At 42.0% G+C, this 19,210-nt stretch overlaps 1 protein-coding gene across 2 annotated transcripts in view; it reads right to left on the reverse strand.

The window, feature by feature from the left end:
* The window catches only part of FSTL5 (follistatin like 5), a 2,810,134-nt gene that overhangs the window by 718,051 nt on the left and 2,072,873 nt on the right, over nucleotides 1-19,210 (reverse strand). For both annotated transcript variants that reach the window (XM_085641771.1, XM_085641770.1), the window contains exon 9: nucleotides 10,477-10,638. In XM_085641771.1, the coding sequence (XP_085497897.1) occupies nucleotides 10,477-10,638 (162 nt within the window). The remainder of the gene's footprint in view (nucleotides 1-10,476; nucleotides 10,639-19,210) is intronic.

The raw sequence follows: 19,210 nt of genomic DNA on the forward strand, positions 1-19,210 counted from the left end.
AGAGTCTTGAACTGGTCGAATGCTAACTACATGTAGGTCGCAGACACCCTGTGAATTGCTGCCGACCCACTTTCTCTTTTCACCATTAAGTAGCCAGTCTTTTTTATTTTGTTCAATTTCAGGCCTATTTGCAGCTTTTGCCCAACATCAAACAAATCAGCTGCTCTGATTGGCTCAGTTGAGTTTAGTTGGGGCAGGGCTGGCAGAAGCAGGTGTGTAGTATTAGACTATCCAATGGGAACCGTGCCACATGCATTCTGCAACCAGGCACAACGATTCAATCTCACACAACCTTTGTGGCCTGTGGGCTGAAGCAGCAGCATTGTCAACGAAGCCTTATCCTGAGGCCTGGGTTTTCCAGTTTCCATACTATGCAGGTGTTGTGACACTTGGCGTAAGAGCGGAATCAGTAAAAAGCCCAGGACAGCCAAACTTTCCAACTTGAGAGGTACGCAGTCAGAAAAATAAAAAAAACTTTTGTTTTAAAAAATGCAAAACAGAATTAATGTAATCATTGTTACCAGGCCCAGTTGAAAAGCATTAAACAGGCTGACTTTTCTGTCTTGATTCATCTAGTTTTTCCCACACTGGAGGTGTAAATGGATATGTGCTTATTTCTGATGTTTGTTAATTTTTGCCCCATTAAACAGAGAGAGAGGTGTGAGTCTGCAATTAAAAGTAGTGTTGTTTGTAATTCACTAGAAGCTGATGAGATGAAAAGTTTTTATTTCTCTTGAGTTTGCCTTGAAAGGTCTGACTTTTCTTTCTTGATTCAGCTTTCCTCCAAGCTGGAAGTATAAACTGAATCAACAAGGTAATGTTGATGCAACTGTGAATTATATAATAATAAATAGGCTGTTAAGTTGAACAAGGAATTCAGTCTTAAACATGCACAGTGGAATAGAACAAATTGTAATGTGTGCATTTCAAGAAATAAAAATGTTTTGAACTAATAAGCTTCTATTGAGCTCAAAACACCACAACTTTTATTGCCAATTTACTCTTCTCCCTCCATAATATAGCGTATGGTGGCAACACAAATCCAAGTCCTTCTTATCAGTGTTTCTAGGACACTCTATGTAACTTGTTCAAATCACTGTATTGGCTCTGTAAAAATTAGGCTTACAGTCCGTAAAGCTGGAAGTGGGAGGTCTCTAGGAACAATGCGCAAGTTGCTTGGCCTTTTGTAGCTCACAATGATTTTCAATGATCAGAAGTAGCTTTCACAGAAAAGGTTGGAGACCGCTGATGTAGGTGGTAGGATGTGTGTTAGACCTGTCAGTCTTAGGGTGGTCTTGCCCCAAATGTGTTACCTTCCCCCTCCTTGGCTTTAGGACTCTGTGCACTTTACCACTGCTAACCAGTGCTAAAGTGCTTGTGTTCTATCCCTAAATGATGTTAACATTGTCTTAACAATAATTGGTATATCAAATTCACTTATAAGTCACAGGTAAAGTGGTAAACCACAGACCCAGCGCCTCTAAATTAAATGCTACTAGTGGGCCTGCAGCACTCATTGTGCCTCCCTCTCAGGCAGCCTATTAAAACATGTCCCAGGTCTGTTATTGAAGCCTGAATGTCGTTTTAAGCTGGCATTTTGACTTGGCATTATAACTCCCTTGACAACCCTTAAACTCCCCCTTTCTTGTATATGTCACCCCTAAGATAGGCCTTAGGTAGCCTATAGGACAGGGTGTATTGTAATCAAAAAGCTGGACATGAACTTTTAAGTTTTACATATCCTAATAGTGAAAAACTCCTACATTTATTTTTCACTACTGGGAGGCCTACTTTCCCATAGGATAACATTGTATTGCCCTATTACATTTAATGGGTGCTAACTTTTGATTGGGAACAGGTAGACCTTTCGTGTTTGGTATCTGAGAAGTTGTAATTAAAAATCCTCTCTCATGGTAAAGTCAGAATTTAAGTCACAATTTTAAAAATACCAGTTGATATTTTCCTGCCCTCACTATTTGGTGTCTGAAGCCTGTTTGTGAGTCACATGACTGGGTGTAGCTACAGTTGGACTTGGTTTATTCCTCCTAGACAACTCTACAATAGAGGGTTTAGATATACCTGGATGGACCAACAACTGGCAGAATGGATGATGGAGCTAGACACAGTCCCACTTGCAACTAAATAAACTGTGCTCTGTCTTCACACAAAGGACTTTTCAACCCAGCATTGTTCATGCAGCTAGCTGGAGGCATGGGAGATAAAGCAGGAAACATCAAGCACTTCAAAGGTAATTCTTTTGAAACCTCTACTGCTTCACTAGGAAACACAAGGTATAAAAAGGGGACCCTCAGGCCTACTCTTCAGTTCTGGACCTCTGGAAGGACTGCTTCCTCCTGTGGCATGCTGCATACTTCAGAGGTCTGATTTGCTGCTCCTGGAAGGACAGCTCTGATGCCTGAAGTCTACATTGATCCCTCAGAGGTCTGCCCTAGTGCTTTAGCATCACTTGAACCCAGGACTACCAAAGGGACTCCAAGGGCTAATTGGTTGGCCTCCTAATCTGGACCCAGCCTGATTGAGTCCTAACCCCTCAACTGGTGCCCCTCTAGTCCTTGACTAAACATTTTGGCTTAAAACTGCTCTGAGAATAGAGAGGAGACCAGAACTAACCTGCTTGTGTATCTCGTCAAGATGCATAGCTGGTCAGCCTGATCACACCAACTCTCGCTGCATTTTTCTCTGCAATAGCAATTCCTGCTCAGCAGTCCTTTGCCTGAAGAGTATCCAGCCTTGTGGATCGTCCCACTGGCGACTTTTCACATCCAAAAATGTGACTAAGTCCAAATGAATACATTTTCACTGCTGATTTGTCCAGCAACTCCTCAACGATGACAGCCACTCCCCAGACACCGCCTGCAGGCTTGCCCTACTGAGCTTTACATTCTAAGAATATTTTCTTCAAAACTTCTTCTAAGTCTGCAGGTAAAAATTCGACCTGGACCAATCCAAACTTTGATCTTTTAGGCGCTAGTTTTTACCATAAATAAAAAAAATCTTAACTCTGGTTCTTATTGAAGTTTTGTTGTTTTGGTTACAAATAGGTTATTGAAATGTTCACTATTTATCTAAATTGGTGTGAGATTTTTCCACTTTATTACTGTTTGAGAGCTGCGTGAATAATTTACACATTACCTCTAGGGTAAGCCAGAATGCTTTTATGCTAAGCTACGAGAGGTTTAAGCACAGATTTATTTAGTGACTTTTGTGCTTCAATATAAGGACAGACAGAACAATATTCAGCACACAAATATTAAAACAACCCATTGTAAAGACAGACAGACCAGTAGAAAATATCAAGTGCAAAGCAAGATTTTCAATCAGTCCCATATAAATCAGCGCAGGCTTTAAAGCTAAATCAGTCTCACAATGTGCAAGTGCAATAACAGAATAAAGAGGGAGAATATGATTTGCCATGCAAGACCAGAACAACCCAATTTAAGTCACACAATACATTCAAACGAGGTAAATGCTAAACAAGGTTTCCCGGGTCCCGGACCAGCCCACTGTAAGAGCAGACAATACAATATAAAATACAAAGTGCAAAGGAGCATTTTTGAACAATGAAACGTTGTAAAAGCAAACAGAACAATATAACAATATAAGGTGACAAGTGCAAAGCAGCATTTTTGATGTGTGCCATATATATCGAAGCAGACCTTTGGCCCGCTCAGGAGAGCAGTATGCAAAGTGCAATACTGGAGTAAACCAGAACTAGCTCATTTTAAAACACACAGTACAGTAAAAAGTGCCATAGGCAAGACAAGATTTTTGAACTATGACATATACATAGGGGCGTTTTCTCAGCACAAACAAGACCATTATAAAAGGAAACAATATCTGATTACATAGAGTATTGGAAGTTTTGGTTGTGACGTGCTGAAGAAAAAAAAGTGCAGTGTGCATTGTCACATAAGAACTGTAGTTAAGTAGTAGTACATGGCAATGCAAAATTTAGCTGCAGCCATCTGGAGGTACAGAACAGTTTTTACATTTACTATGACATTGGCAGATTTTAGACTGGTTATTACTGCCTGTTGGCATGTGTTTACTCCTAGGCGAACAAAATCACTGCGGTGGAGAGTTTTTATTTGCTGCAACACAGAAGGACAGATGCATAAGGTTTCCTTTTCCTGATCGTGGAGTTGACACCTTGCACCGTAGGGTTCTAAGTGGCGCCATTCCGGGAGGTGAGCTCGTGCATGCCACTCTCTCAGTCCTAGTGCCACTAACCTGGGCTTTATCCACAGATGGTATGTACAGGTAATGTAGTTCAGTTGCTTGTTGGATGTGTAGGAATTGACTATTGACCATGCATGGGAGCACTTGCTCAGTGTAGTCATATCCTCTCAGTTTTTTTGCTGTGGCTGCCATGAGTTTCTTGCAGACTTGGTGAGGGAAATGCTTGCCCCAGTCCACGGTGAGTAAAAATTTAATTTATTTAACATCTTGGTATTGCCTGTAGGACGGGTATGAACCAGCTCCCTCTAGTTTGCTCCAGATTAGGCTGTGCATAGAGTCTTGCAGTGCAGGTCTAAATCTGTGAAAGAAGTTTAAAAAAACAGTGGCCATTGGCCCAATACTGTTTTGTAATGTTGGACTCAAGTCTGACTTGCACAGGTGAAGCTCTCTTTGGCAAGTGAAGGGCAGCTTTGTAGATTTCAGTATTAGGTTTGTCCACCATAGTGGCTGTTGCTTGAGCAGGGTTAACACCCACTCATACTACAACCCAATTTCTCACAATGTGGTAGATAATATTGGAAAACTAAATGAAATCTAAATATGAGAGCACAGGTTATCTTTTTGGTCCTAGAGTCATAGAGGCAGGTAAATAATCTATGTTATTTTCTGCGGACCAAGAAAGACACCAAAGCTTGCAACATATAATGGAACATCGCAATGCCAATATCTCCAACTAAACAGTGGGAAGGCTGCAGGAAACAAACCATGGTATCTTCCACATATCTTGAACCTAGAACACTTATATATCTCCCAGTGTGCAGCCACTACATCCTTGAATCCACTTCACAGTAGATATGCACAGATGTATGAGTGTTTAGTGGCTCCCGACTCTTAGTTCTCAGAGCAATCTACAATGGCTGCTTAAAGATCTAGTGGTTGATGACTTCCCTGACATAAAACGTGGTCAAATTTAGGACCAAATCCAAGCCCTAGCATTGGTATATATTAAGGAATTTAAATAATACATGCAGAAGAGATTGGAGGATATGAACAGGAGACACAGGACAAAATGAGGAGAAAAACATTCTTGAAAAGAAAGATTATGTGCAGAGTTTAGTGTTTACATTTGCTAAACTTTTGGACTCCATAAGAAAGGAAATAGGAACTAATGTGAACCGACAATAACCGGAAGTAGTCTGTACCTTGGGACAATGCTGATACCCTGAACTCTGACAGTTTAAGTGACATTGATGAAAGAAAAGGCAAAAAAATCATTTTTCTAGATTATTATTTTCTCCTGAAGAAGACAAAACAATGAATACCAGGGGCAGTGGGTCCCCAAGAGGCAGGGAAAAACTAAAGGAAAAGGCAGAGGAGTGGTGATCAAAATTAATATTTCCTGAAATGAATAACCAGGGGAACAAAGGCATTGAGGCAAATGATTCTAAATCAGCGTCTCCAACTTTTTCTGTAGTGAGAGCTGCTTATGGTCAATGAAAATCATTGTGAGCTATTAAAGGCCAAGCAATTTGTGCAATGTTCCTAGAGACCCCCCACTCCCCACATCCAGATTTATTGACTTTATGCTTTATTTATACAGAGCTAATAAAGTGGTTTGAACAAAATACATAAAGTGCCCTAGAATCACTTATAAGAATGACTTGGATTTGTTTAGTCACCATACTTTAAAGTATGAGAGAGAAGAGTGAGTTCCCAATAAAAGTAGTGTTTTTTTTTTAACTCAGTGGAAGCTGATGAGATGAACACATTTTTATTTATGGAAAGGCCCACATGAAACTTCATTCTTTTCCGATATGCATGTTTAAGAGAGAACTCCCTGTTTAACTTCAGAGCTTCAGAGCTTGAAAGAAAGCTGAATCAAGAAAGAAAAGTCAGACCTTTCAAGGCAGCGTTAATATAACTGTGAATTATATAATAATAAATAAGCTCTGAAGGTGAACAGGAAGTTCGATCTTAAACATGTACAGTAGAGAAGAAAGAAGTTTCATGTGGGCATTTCAATAAATAAAAACTTTTCATCTCATCAGCTTCCAGTGATTTACAAACAACAATACTTTTATTGCAAAATCACCCCTCCCTCTCTCTTTTTAGGACTAGAATTAACAAAGGTCAGAAATAAGCGCATATCCATTTACACCTCCAGTGTGTGCAACAAAAGTTGAATGAAGACAGAAAAGTCAGCCTGTTCAATGCAACATAGTTGTGCTTTTCAACTCCGCCTGGCAACATTGATGACATTTATTCCATTTTGCATTTTTCAAAATGAAAGTTGCTTTTATTTTTCTGTCTGCGTGCCTCTTAAGTTGGAAATGATAGCTGCCCTGGGCCTTTCACTGATTCATTCTTGTCCAATGTGTCACACCACCAGGAAACCTGAAAACCTGGGCCTTATGATAAAGCTTCTTTGTCAAGGCTGCTGCTTCAGTGCACTGGCCACAAAGGTCGAGCATGATGGAATTGTGTTGCCTGGATGCAGAAGGGAGGCGGCAAGATTCCCATTTGAAAGTCTAATACTGCACATGCTGGAGTCAGACCTTTGGCAATGATGTCATCTGCTTCTGCCAGCCCCGCCCTAAGTAAACTCAAGTGAGCCATGCAGCGCAGCTGGTTTGTTTGATGATGAGCAAAGGCTGCAAAGTGGCCTGAAACTAATCAAAATAATAAAGACTTGCTAATCAATGGTGAACGGAAATACTGGGTCGTGAGCTGCTCACAGGGTGTCTGTGAGCTGACGGCAGCTTGCGATCGACTAGTTGGAGACCACGGTTCTAAATTGATAATTTACTAATTTATCTGCATATACTTTGATACTGGAGGTGCATAAGATATTGTAGTTGGGTGTTCCATTTTACCCTAATCAATCATTTGACTTTGTGGATACTCACATTGATACATTTTGTAGGAAGCTTAAATTACATTAGTTTTACCATTCACTTTCAAGAATGACACTACAACATGAAATGGGAGGTCAGACAACCCTGATTGGGGACATAGAACATCTTGCAATGCTGTATAAATTGGAACAGGAATGTTAGGGCCACACTTGAACATTCTTTTTTTTTTGCAGTTTTTTATTTTATCTCAGCAACTTATACAAATATTATCTGAGACATATACATCCTTCTTAATACAATATATAGTGAGCAATGAGCCCAACCCAGAACAAGAGGGGAATAGCATCTAAAATAAGAAGAAAAAAAAAGAAAAAACATTACAAATGCATTGTTGCATATTTATAGAGAAAAGCGAAGAACGAAACATAATAGTGAAAGGGGATAACTATGTCCCATAAAACTATTAATGCTGCTGGTTCTCCTTCTATCTATAAATAGGCCCCCAGGTACGCTTTCCAAGTAATCTCCCCTTTTTCCCCTTTCTCTCATAGATACCTTTCACAAAATGATATATAGACAGTAATCTGGCAAAGCCATTGCTGAAACGTTGGGGCTATTCTATCCAGCCAGGCTGTGGCAATGCAGAAGCGCAATACTGACATAATCAGAAAGAGGAAATACTGTGACGAATCTTGCCTGCCCTCGTTGTGTATCCCTAGCAGAATTACCGCTGGGGTAAGGGAGACTTTAATTTCTAATGTTTTGTCCATAAACAGTTCAATCGTATTCCTCAAGATTTGTAGTTGTGGGTATGTCGTACTATTTCCGTGTCCATGCTATCACACCGCGGACATCTAGTTCCTGTCTGCCCCCCCATTGCGCGATCTTTGCTGGTGTGTAGAACAAGGTAAAAATTGTTTTATATTGTTGGGCTTGTAGGCCTGCGGAGCATAGCAGGGTACAGCCGAACTCTAGAGAGGCTGTAAAGCTGTCCGAGTCTGCTCCAAGTTTATCAGTCCACTTCTTCTCATACTTTTCAAGGTTATCATTTTTCAACAATGAGAGTTCAGCATAAATCCTTCGAATAGTGCAATCTTCCCCATCCCTGATGACATCCATAATTTAATTTTTTCTGAATCCTCCGGGACCCCCTTTTTCCCACATATAAAAATGTGAATCTGTAGATATCTAAAATAGCTCCTTTTACTAATACCATAGATATTCTGTATATCTCCAAACTGTCGGATTCCGAGGTGCCCCATTAAATCCCCCAGCCTCTGGATCCTACGCTCTTCCCATTCTGCCATTATAGAACATGAGAAGATTTCCACCTGGAGGGTGGGGTTTCTGAATAGTTGTGTATAGCCATTTAATCTGCCTAGGCCAGTTTTTTTGCGGAATGCCGTCCAGATTTTATAGGCGGCCATCAGGGTCTTAAATCTAGTTCTTTTGAAATAGCTAGGCACGGTGAATTTAAAAAAAAGCAATTCTCAGCATTTTCCCCCACTAATATTGCGTACATTTCAATTGATCCAGACTTAGCTCCGGAATCATTTGCGTCACCGCCAATTAACCCGCATATATACTGAAAGGCCACTGCCCAATAATACATTTTAAAATAGGGAACAGCCCACCCTCCTCTCTCCCTTGGCAAAGACATAAAACGCAGTGCCCTCATAGTTTTCCCATGTGCCCAAATAGACCTATTAGCCATGTGCTCCAGTGCGGTAAACCACTTTTTCTCGAATTCGAGCAGAATAGCCCTGAAAAGATACACAATTTTTGGGAGGAAGACCATTTTCACCACGTTACACCGCCCCACTAGCGACAAATGTAGATTATGCGTGCTATCTAAATCTTTCTTTGATTTACTAAGTATTGGCTCGATATTTCTTTCTACGGTCTTCCCCAAATCTGCTGATATGGTCACAGTAATATCTTTATTTCTTCTCAGCTTTCATTTTTTTTTTTTTTTTTTATTTGTTTATTGGTTTTAATTACAGCCATACATACAAGGGTGGACGACATGTTCAAGATAAACAACATAACAGCTGGGCAAACATAAATGTACATTACACTTAAGTAACACTTTCCTGTTCAGCACGTCTATTCAACTCCAGTTCAACTGTAGGTGACACACATGGCTCTCCTCTGTACTTATTCCATTGCAACCACTTCTTATCCCATTTTTTGGGGCATCCCCTCATCTTAAAAACCTCGGTTTCTGCAAGCATGCATCTGTCCATTTTCAGCTTTCATTTTTAACAGTATCAAATGCTGATCTACTCTTTAGAAATCTACAGTTATCTAGATATATGTATGTTGTTTATGAATATATCAACATCACATGTTTGGGTGCTTTTAATTATAAATTATGCAGGGGTCTAACAACCCTTATTTTACAGTGAACCATAGTATCAAGAAATATATTTTACAGTTGCCTGTGAAAAATGAAATTCATCATCATAATGACAGTCACCATGCAACTCCATGGAGCCTTAACATTAAATAATTAGGAATATGCGGTGCAGAGGACAAAATGATGCTGCTTATTTCTTGAGTATGTATCAAAAATATAAGTTAGGTTTCACATTCTCTACGGTATTATTTTCTTAATTTTTAGGTAGAAACAATATGTTTTGTGAAATCTGCAAATTTTGATATTTACGTGGAAATGGATGTTGAGATACAGTAGATCCATAACTAGACAGTAAACACTGCAGCCACAGAATCATGTGTCCTCTGGTCCTCACCATTTTTTTCATGAAAGGTAAACTTAAATGAGCCAGTTGCATCCAGTGCCCATTGTTGATGAAATTTGAAGAAACTACCCCAAAATAAATATGCACTATACAAAGAGAATGAGTGTGTTTGTTGTGTGTGTGTGTATATAGATACAGTGCAGTCATAAGCATGATTGAATCTACTTTATGAAAAAGGATAGATCTCTATTATAGTTTTATTTTTCCATAATTATGCCTCCCGCCAAAGATAGGGAGTGTCTAGCCCCAGAGTTTCAATGTGCTGTTGAAGAGTGCTTCTAATGGTTAACATTCACTTAGGCCAGAGCCGTTTTTCGTCCTCAGATACATAAATATGTTGAATAATTGCTCGATAATTCAACCATAATTGCTGATGTATTGAATCATAAAGATCTAACAATACATAAAATGACAATAAAACAGATAAACACTGCTATCCATCCAGGTATGTGTAAATCACTTAAATAAATCAAGTCACAGTAGATGCAGCTAATTTAAATTTCAACAGTGAGACAGCTTTTTAGCCTTTGAAACAGCTCATGGTTGATTATTTGAAAGGGACAAAAACACTTAGAGGAAAATATTAACTCAAAAACGATGGTTAATCCCAACTTGTACAAATAAATACACAAAAAAGTAATGCCATACATGCAATGTACCTTGAAGTGAGAGTTGTTTGGAGAGCTTTGTAGTGATGTCCATTCCATTTTTCAGCCATGAAAGCTGGGGATTTGGAATGCCATCGGCATGACATCTGAGACTTGCTGTCACACCCGGCTCCCGAGCCTGGCTCTCTGGATAAACACGAATAACTGGTGGAACTGCATACAAAACAAGCAAAATATTGTTTTCACAACTAGCTACCCCATTTCATCATGATTAACAAAGATATGTGACATCAATATCAGCATAGAAAGTACCTGATACCAAAAATGTTATTGATTTAGAAGAATATTTGATCAGCTTTTTAAAAAGTACAAGTTTAATTCAAATTTAGGTAATTTGACAGATTGTGAGGTTCTTTAACTATAATCTGTAAACACACTTTATATAATTTTACAGTATAAAAAAAAAATCAAAGATATTTCTGTTGCATCAATCTCTAATATTCTCTGCGATGCAATCACAAAGAGATCTCAAAATATGAAAACCAGAACTTGGATATGTGGGATATAGTACTGCCTCACTGTTATTATAACGTTATTGCACATCACCGAGCAGTTCTACAACCATGTAAAGGAATAAAGCAGCAGGTCAAGTTACTTGATAAGGTCATGGAACTCCAAGGTGACTTGCAATACTCTCATAATATATGGTGGGGTACTTGATTCCTCATAATATATGGTCACACCATCAAATTTTCCACAAACATCTTAAATCCTTGGTGCACTGTTCTTCCATAGGAAAGAGATACTATGGGGTCTATTACGATGGCGGGCGGACAAAGTCTGCCCGCCATTGCATCGTGAAATGGGACTGCCCACGATGTGTGCGGTGGTCCCGCATCCACAATTCGGATGCGCCTGCCACACTGGAGGGTGCATCCGGCATTTTTTACATTGCGGCGGGCCGTGCTGTCAGCAGCACCCGCCGCAATGCAAAAATGGCATTTGTGCATTTGCGCACTTGCATGCACAACGAGGCAGGCACCGCACGGTGCCTGCCATGTTGTGCATGTAAATGTGTGTCCCCCTACCCCCCAACATCCTGGGGGCCAGCAACGGGCCCCCAACTGCGAAAACCACATGCCTTTCAGTGGCGGCAACACCGCCACAGAAAGGCTGCTTCCCGCATGCATTGTAATATGGATGGCAGTGTCTAGAAGACACCGCCACCATATTCAACCCTTTTCTGCCCGGTCGACTTGTCGACTGGGCAGAAAAGCGGCGGACGGTCTTCCCGTCCGCCGCTGTACCCCCCGCAATCATAATGTGGCGGGGGGAAATGGGAGGCGGGCGGGAAATAATGTCGGGTGCCCGACAATATAATAGACCCCTATGTTTGCAAACATGAAGAATTAGAGTACAATCTCCAGTGCAAAAATAACCACACCAAAAAAGCAGTTAGTCATTTGTTGCTAAAAGCAATTAGAAACAGTTTAATACAGGCCTGATTTAATAAGAAAGCGCAGTAGCCCAGAATGTGTAGAAGCATGCAGAGATTCTTTCTTTTTATAATTACCAAAGGTGTGGAAAACAATAAACATGTTGCCATGAATATCCTCTTTCTACTTATCACTATTCAGTTAGAAAAGCAGAGCAGGGTAAAGAAAAGACTCGTTTTGTTTTCTTTTTTTAACTGCAGCTTTAATTATGCTTTTTGATTTGCCTTTACCATTGGCTGCTGACTTTGACAGCAGCAGGCGTTGGATTGTCAGAATCCAACTGTAATAAGATACTACAGCTGAGCACCTGTGCCATTTCTTTATTATAGGCAACTAGGTGCGCCACAAGTCGCCTGTAAAAAGGAAATTAAAGGCAAGTTTCCAATACTTTCTTGGATGCTTGTGCTCACTCTCTCTGCTGGCACAAGTCCCATAGAGAGTGCAGATAGATATCAGGGTGGAGTCGTTCAAATATCCACTCAATGTTTCCTTGCAGGAGGCTCCTGAACTTTGAGTATGCATTAAGGCCTCTAAGCGCCGGGCTGGAGTGGGAATGGAAAGCAGCTCTGGCACAACAAACACAAAAGCCAGACCTGAGCCTTTCTTCCACCTCCAGGGAGCTCTTTGTCTGACTATCATGCCCCTGTTGTACCTGCTGCAATGAACCCTGGAGAGCTGAAGACTCAGTCTGAAAGTCAGTGGCAGCCCTCGGCCGCCCGTGTCTCCTACCCCCAGGCAATGTCCGATGGGTCCGATGTCCGATGGGTCAGGAGCTCAGTCCGGCACAACCGATGAGTGTGCTTCCCATCACGGAGTGCGCTCACCTCATGGAGGCCTTTGCAGTCTGCTTTGGACGTCATGATATAACGTGTATGCAGAGACACTCATATAGCATATTGAACCATAAACACAACTGTGATGTTTGCGTTACTTGAAAGATAGGACCTTGGTTACATTTGACATGCAAGATTACCATATTTGAAAACAATGCTAAAACCATCTGTACCAAAGGCTGACAAGGACCCTTCAGAATCCTGTCACTGGCGATGAGCATCGTTAATGAAGCGCCCTGTAGCATGGTTGAAAAAGACCTTATAATGTACTCACATAGATGCCTTAATTTTGTCTTGATAAAAGCATTGTAATAATGTTTTATCGAATATACTAATGCAATTTGATTTGGTTTTGATTTTCCAGTAGTGTTTGTCTATAATATGTAAGTTTTTTGTTTCAATAATTGATGACATATCTTAAGTGGTTATATTAACTGAAAGATAGATCCCGTACCTCAGGAACTTTTGCTATCATCAAAGACCTGAAACTCAATCCCAGGCCGGCGATGTCCGACCAGCTGCCTCTCTCTTGCCCCATCCGCACTATCATCGCGATCACCCGTTCGACGTTATCAAAACGTGTCTAAAGAAAGCCCCCTACGCGCTCTACAGTACCAGGAAGAGATTGAAACCAAATACAAACGCCAGAGCCTTCGGCCTTTTCCTGATCAAACAAGAAATGGGACAGTTTCACACACCTAACTCGAGAAGTCATTGACGAGTACACAGAGCAGCTCGCGAGCAGACTCTTCTAACTCGCAGCAGTTCCAGTACTTTCCAATGAGAGCACAGGATTCGTGTTGGGACATATACTTTAATGCAACTTGTATGGTAGTTTGGAGTCCTATTAGAGACATAATTTGTGTTTATTAATCATATTTTAGATTTGCAATTCGAGCAAAAAAAAACGTCTCACATTTGGTTTTATGATTTTTGTCCTGGGCATATCTGACGCTGAATGTTATGAAGATTTTGCTCAACATGGAACTTTTGAAGACTTGTCTTAAAGGCTTCAACCAGCAGAGCGTATCCCTAGATGGGCTTGAATCTTACTATTGCCCCAGCTACTGCCACTGGCAGAAGCTCACAAATATGTCTTAACAGTTTTACAAATTATTGATACAAGGCCACTATAGAAATAATATGACTACCCATGAAATTTGTGGAGAAAAAAATGATATAGAGTTTTAAAAAAGATTGAGAGGAGTGGCAAAAGCGGGCATGTTCGGGTTTGAGCCGCTGAATCCCCTACTCATTCATGTGACTTGCTGATGTAGGGGTGGACAACGCCTGACCTCCAGGCGTGGACATATTCAGAGGCCAAGGTGGCACACATGTGACTCCTTGTGTATTGATGAGCGGGTTCTCTTCACCGCAGCAGCTACTGGCTGTCACCATTCAAAACTGAGAGGCACATTTATCGAGCTTTCAATCAACGCAGCACAGCAAGCCACCTTCCTGCACTAGGCTGTGTGAAAGGGAAATGACAAGAATGCAGCATGGTTAATAATATACATCCCATTCCTATCCTTTGCTTGTGCTGGCGCCCTTTTGAGTGATTAGTGCCAATGCAGTGACTCTTACGCTGTGGTGCAAGGTTGCCTGCCTTGTAGGCAGGAGTGTTTTTGTGCAGGCAAGGAAACCTTCCTGCACAAAAATAATCCTCAGAGGCATTTTCCTCTTTCTATGTGCGCTGCAGAATGTAATGGAAGATGGAGTTCTATGTAGACAAGAGTCCAGTAGACTCTGTGATTCAAAGCAGATCAGAGCCGAATAAAGCCACCCATGCCACATTCTCTCAGTGCCCAATTCATAGTTCTGGGAACGATTTTTGGAGGGCAGTATAGATGGCCAACGAGAAAACAACGATAGAAAGCCGATTAAAGGATAGCATGACGGACAGTTTGGGAGCAACATCCATGACTGCTAGTCAATTGATTGCCCTGTATCCAGTGTTTTTTCTCTTGAAGGCCTTGCACAGCAGACTATCTGGGTTCACTGTTGTATTCCTGACCTGCTTACGGGACACAGAAGGGTAGAATTCCTTCCAAGAGAAATGAAGGGACAGTCCCAGACTTTCACCCTAAATCTCTTCATTGGTTGTTGAGAAATCCATAGGCACTGAAACATGGGGGCATATAAGAGCAAATGATCCCATGAACCTGCCACTACGCAAAACGTCCCGAATATCAAAAATTATTATGTCACATCTATCATAGCTGCCCCAATAGGTTTCCTCATACTCATCTTCTTCACCACCCAATTCATTGCCGTTTCTAGGACTTTTTGTAGAAAAGTAGAAGCATAGGAAGAAGGATGTGGAATGGGAGAGATGAGAGAGATGAAAAGTGGAAATCTCCTCTGGAAGGATGAAGTATTTTCAATTAGGTGATTCTGGTGCCCACGCTTTCAGCCCACTATTACTGGATTCAAGCCAGATATGCCAGTACACTTTTGTGTGGCCCATCCTCACCAAAATTAGAAAAAAGTCTTCTTTACAAAGCACACACCATGATTGGGCCCTCACTGCCAAAAAACAAAGATTTGATTATAGCAGGCAGAATGGAGAGCAGGCAGTTTGCAGCAGGTAGGTTTCCAGAGGGACCAGTGGCAAAATCTGACATGGAAACTCACCCATCTCAAAAGATAGCATGCATTACAATCACAGATGCCTTAGATTTCTCATTTAAATTTTTGGCAAAAGTAGGGTCAGATGTCTCAGCTCAGCCTTGGCAAAGGGGGTTAAAGAGCATAAAAATCAGAGCCAGATACACGTTGATCACCTGATCATCCTCCTCATTGTTAAATTAATTGCACTCCCACCAATGTTTAAGGGTGCATCAGGCACCAGAAGCCACTGGGGCATATTATCAAGCACGGCGTTAACATTATATGCCGTTATATCAGCAGAAAACTGCCGCTAAAGCGGCGATAATGGGCTTGATAATATGCTCTACGGAATTCCCATAGAAGCCCATGTTTTGGTGTCAACATGGGTTTCTATGGGAATTCTCTGCGGCATATTAGCAAGCCCATTATCGCCGCTTTAGCGGCAGTTTTCTGCCGATAAAGCGGCGATAATTTTAACGCCGGACCTTGATAATATGCCCCACTGTACTTGGAAAAGGACTAGTCGTCTCCAGTTAGCTCCAACTTTTTTCTCTTGGATACAGCAATGCAACAGACAGTCAGAAGAAGCATGGCCAACAGAGACCTGCATGGTGAATCGAGAACCAGGCCAACACCCAAAGGCTGTTAACAGAGAGCCTGAGTGAAGGACACAGCCATTCCCTTTAAGGAAATGCAATGGGTCTAATACCCTAAAGTTGCCTTCTGTGGAAACCTTTTTCCTAGAAAACGACACAATGATCTTCATAGTAACCCCTGGTAATCTTTGAAGAAAAATGCTTATTTATGTAATTGAAGGCAGTCCACATATATGACTGAGTACTCATGACTGAGCAGGTATTTCCAGGTAATCAACGTTATCATAGAAAGATGGGTTCTCCGCTTCAAATGTATTTTTGTGAGGCATGTAAGTTGTAACCCACCACATCTTTTAGGGGCAGTCAAAGACTATTACTGCCACCTCCAATATGAAGCTTTTGTTGGGGTCATGGACGGGGTTGGGTACTATCAAATAATCAGTAACAGCCTGATATGTGACAGATCTTGCCTGCTTGGCCAACAAATGAAGCAATGGCCGATGGACTAAATTAAGGTTCTCCATTGTCCAGCAGATGTGGCAGATCTTAATGGCTGTTCAGTTGGTGAGGCTGAGGACTTATACCATATAGGATGAAAAACATGACCACAGCCGTCTTTTTCTTATGTAAGTGCAGGTGTATTAAGCAGTATTAGGAACTTGTTATGCACTGTGTTCGGACTACACTAGACTGTCGAATATCTGGGTTTTAGTATCAGTGTGGGCCAGGAGGGTTATATACTGTATTGTAATTGGCCCCTGCCCCTGATTAAGCAATAAAGCATTTTACTCAGCCATGGCTGGTCCACTGGGATTGAGGGGCCCGCCCCCTCACCTTTTGCCCCTGATCAACAGTGTCTGTCAGGCTGAACAAAGAGCAGCCTGACAGACACTGTTCATTTTCAGGTCAGGCGTCAGCCATGCACTAAATGTGCAGGCTCCTCGCTTACTAAACTGATTGCTGAGCTGAAGAAGTCACAGCTCCTGTAGGTGAGGCCTCCTCAGCTCAGCAAAGGTCCCTGAGGCTGTCCTGTCAGGGACGATGGGTAATGCCACTGATTGCCTCGCACCTGGGAGTTTCAGTTTTAAGCCCTGAAGCGCCCAGGGTTGACTCTCAATCAGTGACACTTCATCGCAGAATGGAGTGGGGTCAGACGTTTTAATAACCCCATCCAACTCTCTGAGGACGTTGGGACTGTTGATTTCCCTCATTGGCTGACCTTCTAACTCCAAGCCTCCCGGAACCACTGAGGCAGACCTGGAGGTAAGTGTGTGTCTCTTTTGAAATTTATGTTTGGTGCATGCATATGTGTATGTATGAATGTTTGGTAATGAGTGTTGTAAATGGATGGTTTTGTGTGTGTGTGCGCACGTGTGAATTAATGGCTGTGAGTGTGTATTGTGTATGTGTGCGTATGTGTCCCGTCCACCCTCTCCCTCCTAAACTTACCAGCTGCCATTGACTTTACTGCAGCCAGCATCTAGTTATCAGTTTTCCTAACTGTACTACTTCTAAACTGAGAAAAATCCTAACTTTAAGACTTTCGGTATTCACAGAAGGCATTTAGGAGTCATAAAGTTAGGACTCCTAACTTCTGTGAATACCGAAATGAGTAAGTGCTTTCTGTGAATACCAAAATGGTAGTAAGTTTAGGATTTTGTCTTGAGTTAGTTCTGTGAATCGGGCCCACCGAGTTTGTGTTCTATTAAACGAGTTGTGGGCAATTTGCAGAAATACAGTAACAGAGTTTAAGGTGAACATGCATGTAACTTACAGAAGGCTATCATAAGAGAGAGAGGAGGCATGCAGAAGATAGGAAGAAAAGGGAGGTTCATTTGAAAAAGAAAAGAAGAGAGGCAACATCTGAAGTTTAAGGTCATGGTCAAATTTCATGAGAATACAGAGAAGGTTTTTCGAGATTGCATACAATCCCAAAGCCCTGGGCGAGGACGGCTTCCCAGTCGAATTTTATAAATAGACCAAGGCTTAGTTGGTGGACCTTCTCCATGCAGCCTTAACTGAGGCTGATCGTTGAGGCCCCCTCGGATTAATGATCAACAGGGCACTGATATCGGTTCTCTCCAAACCAGGTAAGCACCCCCTTTCTCTGCAGCAGTTATCCCCCCATATCCTTGCCTAGTGGTGATGTCAAGATATTGGCCAGTTTACAAGCAACCTGCCTCAAGCGAGTCTGCCCCTTTCTCATTCATTATTCGTAGGTTGTTTTTGCTCCGGGCCACTTGTTGAGCAACCATCTCTTCACACTAGCCCATGCAGTCTGGTTAGCAGCTGACCTACAGGATGAGGTGCTGGCTCTGCTGTTGGATGCAGAGAAAGCTTTCTACAGAATAGAGTGGGACTACCTGTTGGCCACGCTCAGGAAATGTGGGCTAGGTGACAAGTTCATCACCAGAGTAAGTGGCTCTATGACTCCCCGTCTGAACAAGTCAACTGTGAGGGCTTTGTTTCCAACCCCTTCCAGGTCTGTAGTGGCACCCGTCAGGGCCTCACAATCTCCTCCCTGTTTTTTCTCCTTTAAATAGAGTTCTTGGGGGCATTCATGCGCCAATCTGATTGGATTGCGGGGATCCCCATTCCCGGAGATCCCTCAACACTATAACATAACATGTGTAGTTGTAAAGCGCACGTTCACCCATAGGTATCTTGGCCCTGAATAACAGATGTTTATTGTTACCCAACTCAATGGTACTCATTTTATCGACCTCAGATGGATGAAAGGCTGAGTGCACCCACTGGTATTTGAACCTGTGACCATGAGGTTGAACACAAGCCCCTGCAGTGGAAGCATTAGTCCACTGAGCCACCAGTCCCGGGTTCTATATCAATATGTGGATGACATCGTATTGGCCCCGTTAGCCAAGCGCACCTCCATCCCCATGGTAATAGAGGTCATTGATGCCTTTGCAGCAATTTCGCGATACAGGGTGAACTGGGGGAAAAGCAAGGCACTGCCACTGTCAAGGACCACCACAAGTGCTGCTATTGTACTCCAGCCTCAGGAATCTTGGTGTGCTAGTCAACAGGGGCCTGGAACACATGGTGGTAGACAACCTGGACCCCCAAATGTAGAGCATGCGAATAGACTTCACAAAATAGTCCCATCTGAACCTCTCTCTATGGGGTTGAACGCAAGCGATAAAAATGGTTACCCACTCCTGGGTAACTTCCCCATTAATACCCCGTCAAACCTGCCATCAGATAGACAAATCCATCAAGGCCTTGGGTTGGG

This window comes from Triturus cristatus, chromosome 2_2 (assembly GCF_964204655.1).
Source record: "Triturus cristatus chromosome 2_2, aTriCri1.1, whole genome shotgun sequence".
Taxonomy (NCBI): Eukaryota; Metazoa; Chordata; class Amphibia; order Caudata; family Salamandridae; genus Triturus; species Triturus cristatus.